The sequence below is a fragment of the Protopterus annectens genome, chromosome 7.part0 (genome assembly GCF_019279795.1).
Source record: "Protopterus annectens isolate FY-2018-M chromosome 7.part0, PAN1.0, whole genome shotgun sequence".
NCBI lineage: Eukaryota > Metazoa > Chordata > Ceratodontiformes > Protopteridae > Protopterus > Protopterus annectens.
Window position 1 is genome coordinate 1,599,828,456 of NC_056739.1, and position 13,155 is coordinate 1,599,841,610.

Consider the following 13,155-nt stretch of genomic DNA (forward strand, 5'->3'; position numbering starts at 1 on the left):
TGGACGTTCCAATTGTTGGATATGCCCGATTAGGTACATACCAAAGGGGGCATTGTACTTAATGATAGGTATGATGAATGCCGAATACAGTGGAACAATGACTTCCTTGGACTTAGATGCCATACCTTTGTTTATAAGTTCCACAACATAAAATGATTTCCTCACCACTGTAGACACATGATGGTCACAGGCTAGATTACTATGTATGCGTGTCCCCAAGTCCCGGAATACTGCGTCAACTCTAAGGGGTGTATTGTCAATATGATAGTTACCAGGGATGGATGCCATTTGACTTGCAAATATGCAGCATTTCCATTAAAGCTGGGTCAGAGATTCCTCTATAGGAAAGACACAGGTCGCCTCTGAGCAGTCTGTATGACACAGAGTAAAGTGACAATGATTTCAGTCTGTCCACATAAAGCAGAGCTTGAAGACCCAGAATGTTCTTTGTAAGGAACCTCTGTGGTGTATCCAAGTGCTGCAAGTGTTTGGAAAGGAACATACCAAAGGGAGCATTGTACTCTATTATTGGCCTGATAAGGGAAGAGTACAGAAGGGGTTATAACCTCTTTTTTTTTCTGGAGGCAATGCCCTTACATATGAGATAAGCAATATAAAATGACCTTTTTACCACTGTGGAGACATGGTGATCGAAGATATGAGTGCTGTCAACCTGTGTGCCCAGATCTCTTACCACTGACTGTGTGCTTAGGGTATTGCTATTGATGTGGTAGTTTGCAGGAACCTCACCCTTGCTGAAGGAGATGATAATGCTTTTTTTTCATTAGGTTTAAGACCACGACTTTGGCAAAAGTCATTAGTCTGCGTAAGATCTTCTTGCAGGATGTTGACATTGCTAGGAGTTTCAATGATTGCTCCCAGTTTTCAGTCATTAGCAAACTTTGCCAGCCACAGTCCTTTAGTTTTCACCTGCACTTCAGAGAAGTAGATTCCAAACAGTAGGGGCCCCAGAACTGATCCCTGTGGAACACCACTGGTTATGGGTCTGCTGGAGGAGCTGAAGTCCCTTATTTTGACTGTATGAGTTCTATCAGTGAGCCATTTTGCAACCCACCTGACACTATATGGGTTGATACCCAGCTGGGTGAGTTTATCAATGATGTTTGAGTGGGGGATTGTGTGAAAGGCCTTGGCTAAGTCTAGGTAGGCTGTATGCACAGATATGACCTCGTCTAGGGCTTTGGTAACTGTCTCAAAGAAGTCCATCAACTTTAACAGGTATGATCTCTCCTTAGCAAAGTCAAACTGGGTGGGGGTTGAGCATTTGGAGATTTCCTATATCTTTGTTAATAAGGTCCATGAAGATTCATTCCATGGCCTTGCACATAAGGCTGGTCAGGCTAATGAGTCTATAGTTCCCGGGGGCCATGGATGCACCCCCTTTGTGCAAAAGGATGAAGGTAGCTGTTTACCATTCCACTGGGATGAAGCCAGTGTTTAGGCTGTGATTGAAAAGCGTGCTCAATGTTGTTGTTGTTGTTGTTGTGTCTTTCGGCTTTTCCCAGTTAGGGGTTGCCACAGAGGAACTCCGGTCCGTTAATGATTGGCAGTAGATTTTTACGTACCGAGTTGCCAGCCCTGACGCACAACCTTCAATGAAGGTATGCCCATTCACGCATGTCTCCACGCAGAAGACGCTCTAGCTGAGAATCGAACCGGACAATGTCTTACTGTGAGACGACAACGCTACCACAGCACCACCACTGCAGTGATGCTAATTCCTGTTTTAACCCATGTAGAATACAGCCCAGGATGTTGTCTGGTTCCATAGAGGCTGTGTTTTTGGCCTTGGATAGGGCACTTAAGACCTGCTCCTCAGAGATATTAGGCAGGGACATGTGTTAGCAATGCTTTGGGGTATATGTGGCAGGGACGGGGGAGTGAAGTTTTCACTGAACCTGTCAGCCAGTAGGTTTGCTATATCCACAGGTTCTGTATATGCAGTACCATTAACTATGAGTTTAGAGCAAATCTGGGCCTTACCTTTAAGGTTATGGACGTAACTAAAAAACGCCTTGTGGTTATCCTTAGTTAGGGATGCTAATTAAGATTCATAGTTAGCTTTGGAGGACTTCACTGGGAGTCTTATTTGCTTGTTTAAGTTGAGGAGGGAATGTTTCCAGTTTCAAGACTGTTCCTTCCTACTCTTAGACAGCAATTTCTTTTTCCTGTTGTATAGCCTCTTAATGACAGTTGTCCACCAGGCAGGTTTGTTTTTCCTTGAAGATCTTGTTTTGGTTCTATCAGGTAAGGCAGAGTCAATACAACTGTATACGTGCTTGTATAAAGCATTGGTGTATAATTCAGCATAGGTGTCTTTTCCGTCAGTAGGAGGAGGGGCTACGAAGCTACTTATGCTGTCACGTAAGAGGTTGTAACTGGCCTTGGAGAAGTTTTTTAGTCTAGTTGTTACTTGCGGGGGGGGGGGGGTCTTGTGTTACAGTTACTTCTAGAGAGACTGATTTGTGGTCAGATCTCACCAGGAATGGCCACACACTGGGGGTGGTGCAGCAGTCCCCCATGTTGGTGAGCACCAGGTCCACGATGTTTGAGCCCCTTGTGGGTGTGTCAACCAGCTGGTTTAGGGCACTGGGATTAACAGGCAAGTGAGCTAGAGCACATATAATTTACCCAGTCTGTGGACAGGTAATTAAAGTCACCCAAAACCAGGGTGTTTGGTTGTATCTTGATTGACTCAAGAAAATCCAAGTAGGTTGAGTGGATGTCCCGATTCATGGAGGGGGTCCTATAGCTGGCAATGACCTAAAGAACGGTGTTACCTATAGTCAATTGCACCTGAAGTCATTCAAGAGAATCATGCTGTTTAACCAATCTAGAGGTGTATTTATCTTTAATGAATATTGACACCACCTCCTTTAGTTCTCATGCCTTCAGTTTGTGGTCTGAACGTGTGGAAGGAAATGTAACCTGGTATAGCTGGGCTGTTCTCCACAGCCTTAAACCAGGTCATAATTCTTCTCTTGAGAGTTCAGCATTGACCCAAGACTTACATAATATTAATCTTTATTAATCAGGTAAGTGGGCTGGTCCTAATACCATTTTCAAACTAGGTGCATCAGATATTACAGAACAGCTATTTCTGATTGTTAGTTAACTGGCTAATAATGGATAGTAGCCCTGATACAGGAGCCTGTATGTTAGGTAGATAGATGTAGAGTCGCATTGGCAGTGATAGGCAGAATTCTGTAAAGAACCTCACTGCCATCCCACTAATGGGCACTCTCTACTGCCATCTTAGCTGAGAAGATTTAAGTCTTGAGTTTCTTGTAATGACTCCTTCAGGTGTCTTGGCTGACGTACTACAGTGCTTGCAGTAATGCTTCAAGACATGCTTTCTCCTGGGCTTCCAAGGTCGTAAAGACTACATGCAAGTCCTGCTTAGTGATCTGTCAACCACAGGAATGCATTACAGATACCAACCTCAGGAAATATTTCCTAAAACATACACTACGACTGTGATCCAGACCATATAAGTAGCAGAAAAGAACTATAAACTTTAAAGGCTGAATGTGCCTGTTAGTCTGATGTGCAATGTTATGCCATACGCCACTAGCAGGTTCAGGCATTTATATGGGCAGGAAGTGAAACAGTTCCAGAAATGTGCCAAGCTGACAACAACTGAAAATGAAATCATAACAGTTACTCACTGCAGACAGCCCTCAAAATCAGATTACTTGTCTCTGGCTTTTGGAGCCTAGCTGTCAAGACAAAGAACTGCAGCAGGTCTGTAACAAAGCAGCATGTCCAAAATGGAAGAATGACCCTGCAGCCCCTTCGTATGAAGGATTGTGAAACCAGCCAGTACCAAGATATCCAGCCTTACAGTGGATGGTTTGGGCCTGAACTACTGGCTGGAAGGAATTAAAGAAAGTTATCTCCCAGTCGCACTGAAGGAATACAGGTTCAGTATGTAACTGACTTCAGAGCGGCCACAAAAAGGACAGAGTCTGTGAGTTACATGTGAAAAGACAGACAACTTCTCCCTGTCAGAGCAAATATTCAAGCCCTGTAGCCATAGAAGAATTTGCTGAAATATTCCCATGACTAAAACTTGAGATGTGTGGCAAAACGTGACTCATTCATGCAGAAATACCACAAGACTCCAAAGAAATCTCAACGATAAAGTAACAGCCAAAGTGTAGGATCCTGTACTGTATGTATTTGTACATCAAGGTAAAATAAATTCCCCACATCTACCATGCAGGCAAGTAGGAGGCATCCATTAATGACAGATAACATAATCCAGCAAACTATTAACAAAAGGGTTATGATCGCCTACCGGTGGCACAAATGCTCTAAAGCTCAAATATACAAAACTTTTGAAGACTAAAATTTACCGTGAGCCAGCCAATGTGTTATGAATATGAAAGAATCAGAAGTAGAACTCCCTTCCCTGTTTCTCATAAGGTACTTTTTCTCCATGACCTCAAATACCTTAGTCTTGAGGATCCTGAGAATAAGTAAGTGGATCCTCTGCAACTTCTTAATGGCAGGAAAAGAAGAGATGGAGTGAAATAATCCTTTTCCAGTTCTTGGTCTTTGAAGACACAGAAGAAAGCAGTCCACGAGCCATACCTTGGATAACATCTCTTCCCACCGGATTTGCCTTGGACTCTAACCCAGGAGAGCAATTCACTGTAGCTGCAAAAATGGAGCTGAAGCAAACGCACTCCAGGAAGAGAGAGAAAACATAAAAGATGACTGGAGAAAGCATGCTTCAAATCCAGGCATGAGAATGCTGAGAAGATCCAGGCAGGGCTTATCCTTCCTAAAAACTCTTCATAAGGGATGTAACAGAGCATGGGAAAGGTATTTGCAAGTATAAACCCACTGCAGACAGCCACTTGGAGTAAGACTGATAAATACCTTTCAGCTATTCGGATTTGTCCATCCTGTACTGATGTGCATTCTTTCTGCCACACCTTTTAATTTTTTTAAAAGAGTGTGCATCAACACACACACACAGACCGACAGACATACAGACACACACACACAGACACACACACACACACACACACACCCACACACACACACACACACACACACACACACACACACACACACACACACACACACACACACACCAACTCTGAGATCACACAATTATGGAGAACTTGGGGAAAGTGAAGAAAATGCAACACTCACTGTCTCACTGTTCTGCCAAATCTAACTGCCATGAAAAGAAGCTGGTGATCTTCCAGGGGTGATATTCAGATTGCTGATTACCTTGCCCTTGAGAAACAGTATGGCTCCCAACATTCTGTCTTTTGTTCCTTCCCATGTACTTAAGAGTAGACAGTTTTGTTGCTATTTCATCATTATGATTGCTTGCTTACTTCTGGGTCCTTTTTCCTCATTTGTTTTTGTTGCTTCTTTCCTCAAACTCTGCATTCCTTTCCTAGTTTCCGTCCCTCCTATGCATTTTGGGTATTTAGTTACACCTGACATATATTAGCCCACTCCTCCTTCTATGTATTTTGTGTATCCTGTTGTTTTGTTTTGTGTCTTAAACAAGAAAAAACAAATGTTTCCTTCCAGGTCTCCTACAATATCGGACAGTGTAAAGGAGTGGCCTCAGTAGTGATGCATTGAGGTACCCCCGCAAGTCTCTCTCCTTTCCTCAGAGCAGTCTCCAGTTACTGTGACCCTCTGTGTCCTGCTGTTTAACCAGTGTTCTACCCACACATTACCCTAGGACACAATCCAGGTCTCTCTAGTTTGCTCAAGAACCTTTTGTATGACACTGTGTCAAACACTTAGATAATTCTAAATATTTCTACACCTACAGTCCCTTTCTGATCCAATACTCTTATTAATCAGCCAACTTTAGTCTCTTCTAGACATTAATAATCAGCTATCAGCCTGCAATGTAATACTGTATAGTATTTTTCAGCACATGGTAGTTTGCTTCCACACTATATTATTTGTTAATATAATCATTTCAGATCAGATGTTCAGAGGTAACTCTGTAAACATGCAATACATGATGCTTTTTTTATGACAGCAGTCTAAAATATAACAATTTCAATTAATAAGCTCATTGAAATTAGTACCATATTTTGTTCAGCAATGAAGCATTCAATGTAACGCTTTGGATGCGATTTCTTAAACAACTCTGAGAAGGTAGAATTCTTGGTGTCTCCATCCATTGCAATTACTCGGGCATTGGCGTTACCTAGTTTTACCAGTGCTGTCCCATAAGCCTTGCGTGTTGCTATCTGGAATATTTAAAAAAGGAACACTAGATATTACTTACAGACTGTATAATATCTGAAACTGATCTCATTTTAGGTAATATATTTACTTGTACTTGTTCACCAAGTAGAAATGGTGAAGTGGTGATACTTATATGATTTGTTGGGCAGTCATAATCCTGTGGCATAAGAGAATCAACATTACAGTACAAACAGTACAGCACAACAGAATGTTAACACTGTATGAGCATAATTCATCATGTGCTGAATATAAACGATATAAACAGCACACAATATTAATAGTAAGCTCTGAGAGGTAAACTACTAAAGGATGCAAATGTGATATGACAAAAATAGAAGCAAAGTTGCAGGAAATAAAATGCAATACACACACATATTTTTGATCTAATCACATTTTATCAAAAAGAAAAGGACACTGACACAACTGATTAAAACACACATCACTAAAACACATTTTATATAAAATTTCATATACACATATACTTCCAGAAGCTTTTGTGTGTGTGTGTGTGTGTGTGTGTGTGTGTGTGGGGGGGGGGGGGGTAACCCTAACAATTTATCTGTTTTGTCCACTATCCCTCCATTCTGGAATATGCAGTTCATTACTAGTATAATTAATACCTACACTGCCTCCTCCTCCTGTTTGCTGCTCTGTTTGTTACTAATACCCTCATGGATTACTTTTCTCCAAAATGTTTAATCTTCTGCTGTGTGGTTTCATGATCCTCAGTGAGTCACACAACAGGACAATTACACCTCCTTCTGTAGCCCTATCACACTTCAACATGAATGAAGCATCTACGTAAGAATTTGGATGCCGTGTTGTAAAGGCCAAAGTATACTGTTGAGACTATCCAACAACTGATAAAGTAGTATTGGCTATCAGATGATTCATTTTAACGTTACAATGCAATCCATTTTTGTGAAAATATTCTAAAGCTTTGTAATACATTGTTAATGGGATCACACTTAAATATCCCCTTAAGCAAACAGAAGCCATGTTCATTTATTTTTCTGCCTCCCAAAATATACTGAGTAATGCAAAACAGGAAATAATTGTATGATTAAGCAAAACAAAGAGAAACAATTCTAGTCCATATCTTCTTATAAGTTTTCTGGTGTGTGTATATATATATATATATATATATGGATCTACTTCAGTAAATCGAATTAACAAAATAACGAAAGTTAAATTACTGAGATGAAAAGAATGAAAATGCACAATGAAACTGCAGAAAATTGCAACTTACAAGACCGAATTACAACAATTTTTTCTGTGCAGATTGTGGTGTACTCAGGATCAGGAAGTCTACCCTTTCTTCACTTTAGTGTGATCTTGGAGTTGGTATATATAATTTGCTGGAGGGGTGGGGGTGCAGGGGGGCTTTCCCCCTTGCATACACATTAAAAAAGTACTTATAAATGTAAAATATTAGTTTAAAATTATGTAATTACTCCTTTAGTCTGTATGGTGTTACTTGTAATGTAGTAGTCTCACTCGAATATTTTCTGTTATGTAAAACCAAGGCCGTAGATAGTAAATTACTTTTCTGGCAATATCACCATTTCCTATACAACAAACTAAGTTTAAAAAGTAAAGTGCAGTTTTGTTTGAGATGGATAAACACATGATTTTGAAAACAGCTCTAACACTCAGAAATATTGGGAATGTAAGTAAATAGGAAGAGATAATTGTCAATACAGGTTCATAGGTGTGTACTAGGCTAATGGCCCTGGAGCCTTTACAAGCCTAGCCCATAGGATTACCCTGGCATTGTGCCACCCACCCTTAGTTCCTTGTGCCTCTGTCGAGTAGAGCCACTGGAGTTTTTCCCCAGGGAGAATTTTCTATTTCCCATCCACTCATCAAGATTTCTCTTGAAGAGGGCCAGTGAGATGCTCTGCTTGACATGTATGGAAAGTCTATTCCATAGCATGGGCAGTCTCTGGGTTATGAACCTGTTCCTCCAGCATGTTGTGTTGATTGTGCTAATGAGGTAGAGGTCCCTGGAGCATGTGGTGCAGAGGGATTTGGATTTCTTTAGCTGTAGCATTTCTAACAGAGCTGGGTCAGACATGGCTTTGTAAGTCAAGCAGAGATCGCCTCTAAGTAGGCGATATGAGACAGAGAATAGTTGGAGATTTTTGAGTCTGTCCATATAGGACAAGTGTTTAAGGCCTAGGATCCTCTTTGTGGGGTACTTTTGCGGCCTCTCCAGTTGTTGCAGGTGTCTAGTGAGGTACATGACAAATGAGGCATTGTACTCGATGATTGGCCTAATGAGGGAAGAGTAGAGGGAGACAATGACCTCTTTCTTCCTGGATGCAAAACCCTTAGCAATAAGATGTGCCACATAGAAGGACTTTCTGACCACAGTGGCAATGTGGTGGTCAAAAGAGAGGTTGCTGTCAACCTGTGTTCCCAGATCTCTTATAACACCTTCTGTGTTCGGTGGACTACCATCAATGTGGTAATTCAAGGGAACCAGGTTCTTCCCAAGGGGGATGATGACACATTTTTTTGGCACTGAACTTAAGGCCATGGTTCTGACACCAGTCGTTGGTCTCAGTGTAGGATGTCAACATCATTTGGGGAGTTAATAATAGCTCCCAACTTGCAATCATCTGCAAACTTTGTCAGCCAGAGTCCCTTTGTGTTGGCCTGGACTTCAGAGAAGTAGATACCAAACAGGAGAGGACCCAGGACCGAACCCTGTGGGACTCTACTTGTGACTGGTCGGTAGTCTGACTTGGAGTCAGCTACTTTCACACAGTGGGTTCTATCTGTGAGCCAGTTTGCAACCCACCTAGTGATATAGGGGTTGATGCTCAGCTTAGTGAGTTTTTCTGTGATTCGTGAGTGGGGAATGGTATCAAAGGCTTTGGCCAGATCAAGGTAGGCTGTATGAACCACCTTGCCTTCATCCACAGCTCTGGTGACTGACTCAAAGAAGTCGACCAAGTTGAGCAGGCATGATCTACCCTTCACAAAACCAAACTGTGTAGGATCCAGAGTTTGGAGATTTCCTATATCCTCGTTTATTAGGTCCATGATGATGCATTCCATATCCTTGCTTATCAGACTCGTCAGGCTAATGGGGCAATAGTTCCCAGGGTCTGTAGTCGCGTTTCCTTTGTGGAGAGGGATGACTGTAGCAGTGCGCCATTCGGTAGTGACAAAGCCTGAGGTGAGGCTGTGATTGAACAGGGTACACAGGTGAGGTACCAGTTCACTTTGTAGCTCATGTAGAACACAGCCAGGGATATTGTCAGGTCCCATAGAAGCTATATTATTGGCCTTGGACAGTGCTATCTTAACCTGTGCAGTCAGTAAAACTGGGTGCCTGGCAATCTACTGGTATTATGATTGGTCCTTTGGGGGGGTGGTAACGTTGGCATTGAATCTGTCGGCCTGTATATTGGCAATATCCATTGGCTCTTTATAATAGGTACCATTGGGCAGTAGCTCAGAGCAAATCTGGGTATTGCCGTGGAGATTCTTTACATAACTATAGAAAGCTTTGTGGTTGTCTTTACTATCTGCTGCAATTTTGTTTTCATAGCTAGCTTTAGAGGATTTGATGAGGGATCTCAACATTTTGTTGTGGCTGATAAGGGAGTTTATCCAGTCTTGGGACTTAACCTTATCCCACATCAGTTTCCTCCTCCTTCTGTCGTAGAGTTTGTTTATGGCAGGGGACCACCAGATTGGGTTCCTTTTTTTGAGGAGAGCGTCTTGGTTCTAGTGGGTATGGTGAGATCTATGCATTTGTGTATGTGTTCATACAGTGCACTGGTGTATGATTCGGTGGTCTTGCAACTATTGTCAATTTGCATGGGTGCTGTAAAGTTAGCCACCTCTGTTTTTAGGAGCTTAAAACTAGCTTTGGAGAAGTTTTTCATGGTGGTTACCTTTGTGGGGGATGTGTGTGTGGCAGGGATGTGGATTTCCAAGGTAATTAGTTTGTGGTCGGATCTAACCAGGGGGGCACTGACTACTGGTGTAGAGCAATGGTCGCCCATGTTAGTAATGACCAGGTCAAGGATGTTGCTACCTTTAGTGGGGGTAAGAATGAGCTGGTCCAGGGCATTGGAATTAATGAATTCCAGAAAGCGTTGGGCAGGTAAATTGGTACATGAGTAGTTTTCCCAGTTAATGGAGGGGTAGTTGAAGTCGCCCAGTATGAAAGTGTTAGGTTGGTCCCTACTATTCTCCAGGGTGCTTAGGAACGTGGAGTGTGAGTCTTGGGACATGGTTGGGGACCTATAGCAGGCTACGACCTGAATCACTGTCTTACCCAATGTTGGCTGCACCTGAAGTATCTCAGATGCATTATGTTGGGCTACCAGTCTGGAGGTGTGTACATCCTTTATGAATATGGAAACACCACCGCCTTTGGAGCTTCGGTCCAAGTTCTGGGGCAGTACAGCAGCTAAAAGAAAACATTTAAACTCGTAACATGTAAATTAAAATACTAATACAGTTTTATTTATTTCAATCAAAGTGTGGTTTACGGTGATTTATGCAGATTGCTTTAAACAGTGTTTAATTCATAATTTTTTAGATATCTAGAAGAGATGTTTTCATATTTGTTTTCAGAGAAGTGTATAGGGTGTTGTACGTGTTCAGTGATGTCTGCAGCTGTTTTTTTGGAGTTATGGAGTTTATTGTTTTACATTTTCAATGTTTTGAACTTTCAGCTTTTTTGTCTCAATAATTTAAATTTCAGTATTTTGTTAATTCAATCTACTGAAGTAGAGCCATATATATATATATATATATATATATATATATATATATATATATATATATACATACACATACATATATAAATGTGTAACCAGATGCACATATCTGTTGTAGGTACTCTGAGATTTGCACATTTATAGTTGTCTACAGTCCCGGTGATTGTACATGGAAACAGTATATTTACAATAACCACAAGATTCTACAAGATACCTTATCCCCACATTTATAGGTTGGCGGATCCATTGTAATGTTGCAAATATCCACTGAGGGTGCATCTTCAACTGGATATTGTGGTTTAAGTTTCTTATTACTTTGGATTTCATTTTCAAGATTCTTGATGGCTTTCTCAGCTATGTCTTTAGAAAGAGGCTTACCGTGCCATGATTCCTTATCACTGATATCTAACAATAATGGAAACACAAACAAAAAACATGATACAGTTACCTACCACAACTGTACACAAAGTCACATTAGTGCAAACTGGACAAAACAGAACATTTGTTATTACAAAATGCATTAGTGCACTTGCTGCCTGGAAAACTCCAACAACAAATATGAATGAAGGAAACAACTTCTAAAATAAAGTGAGTTCTGCCTAGCAATCACAAGGAAAATGGCAAATCAAAAAATTCACCAGTTTGTTTCAGTGAACTGGTGCATTCATTGTACTAATCCTCTCTGTACCATAAATAGATGGGCAAGCAGGATATCATGTGAAAACGTGTTGCAAACCACTTTCAAATATATAGAGCATACAGGACATGGGCTAATATTATAAACACTGCAGTGTGCACTTAGATATGAAAAAGGGGGTAACTAAAGTTTCAGCTGTCTAAGTGGAGAGCCACAAATTTTAAAAGAGCAAGATAGATTGAAAGGAGGTGGGCACTTTAGTTTTCTGGCTCTATGGAATACAGTGGGATGGCCAATAAATTTAAATAGTTGAAGGGGAATGATTTCACAAAATGATAATTTTGTGCTTACTCACAACAGCCAGAGAAAGGGGAGAGAGAAGGAGATAAATGGTCAAATTAACATATGGGGCAGGCAACTAGAAAGACAGTTGTGTTTAAGAACACTACAGCAACAGGGTAGGAGGGTTGAAAAATTCTGTGTAACTCACAAGAAACACAGCTGTGGTCTCTTTCCAAGTTTTACTATGCAATTCAAAAAAGAAAACAAGTAAAACACAGTGTAAAGAAAACAAATCACAGTATATAAAATAGAAGGCAATAAAGTAATGCAAAATACATGAAATAAAATGCAAACTAACCTTTCTCTCACAGCAAGTTGTGTCAGAGTCTTGTTGAGCTTTTCCAGTCAACAATGGATGCATGTTGGTCAAAAGTTAAGTCACTGTCCACATAAGTTCCTAAATCCTGTACAACTGGGTTAGCTCTCTGCGGTGTACTGTTAAGGCTGTAGGTTCCTGGGATAGATGACTTCCCAAGGGATACAATAATACAATTTTTGGCATTTAGTTTTAGTTCCCTTATTTTGGCATCAATTATTTAAGACAAACTTTCCAACAGGATGGCTAAGTCATTTGGAGATTCAATGACTGCTCCTAGCATGCAGTCATCTGCAAACTTAGTCAGACAGAGAATTTTTTTGTTTGCTTTTACTACAGAAAAGTAAATGCATAACAGGAGAGGTCCCAGCACACAAACCTAAGAGACTCCACTGCTGAATGGTCTCTTTGTGGAGGAAACTTCCCCTATTTTGATTTCCGGTGTCCTATCCATGAGACAGTTGGCAATGCAGTAGGTGACATGGGGGGTTATTCCCAGTTTATTTAGCATTTTGGACCTGCCCAAGTGGGGGATTGTGTCAAAAGACTTGGCTAGGTTAAGGTATGTTGTGAGTATTGTTTTACCATCATCCATTGCTTTAGTGACCTTTTCAAAGTCCATCAGGTAGAATAAGCATGACCTGCCCTTGACAAATACAAAACTGAGATGGGTCCAGTATTTGCAGGTTCTCTACATCCTTTCTAATTAGTTCCATAATAAGTCTTTCCATGTCTTTGCATATGAGACTGTTCAGACTTATGGGTCTGTAATTGCCTGGGTCTGTGGAAAATCCTCCCTTATGCAGGGGAATGACTATAACTGTTTATAGGTCCATAGGTTCATAAGTATGTACTAG

The 13,155-nt window shown here is 41.0% G+C and overlaps 1 protein-coding gene across 1 annotated transcript in view; it reads right to left on the minus strand.

Moving 5' to 3' along the window:
* TKT (transketolase) overlaps nt 1-13,155 on the minus strand; it is a 326,482-nt gene that overhangs the window by 124,865 nt on the left and 188,462 nt on the right. Inside the window, exons 7-8 of the mRNA XM_044078154.1 lie at nt 11,218-11,408; nt 6,096-6,260 (exon numbers count right to left, since the gene is read on the minus strand). Of these exons, the coding sequence (XP_043934089.1) occupies nt 6,096-6,260; nt 11,218-11,408 (356 nt within the window). The remainder of the gene's footprint in view (nt 1-6,095; nt 6,261-11,217; nt 11,409-13,155) is intronic.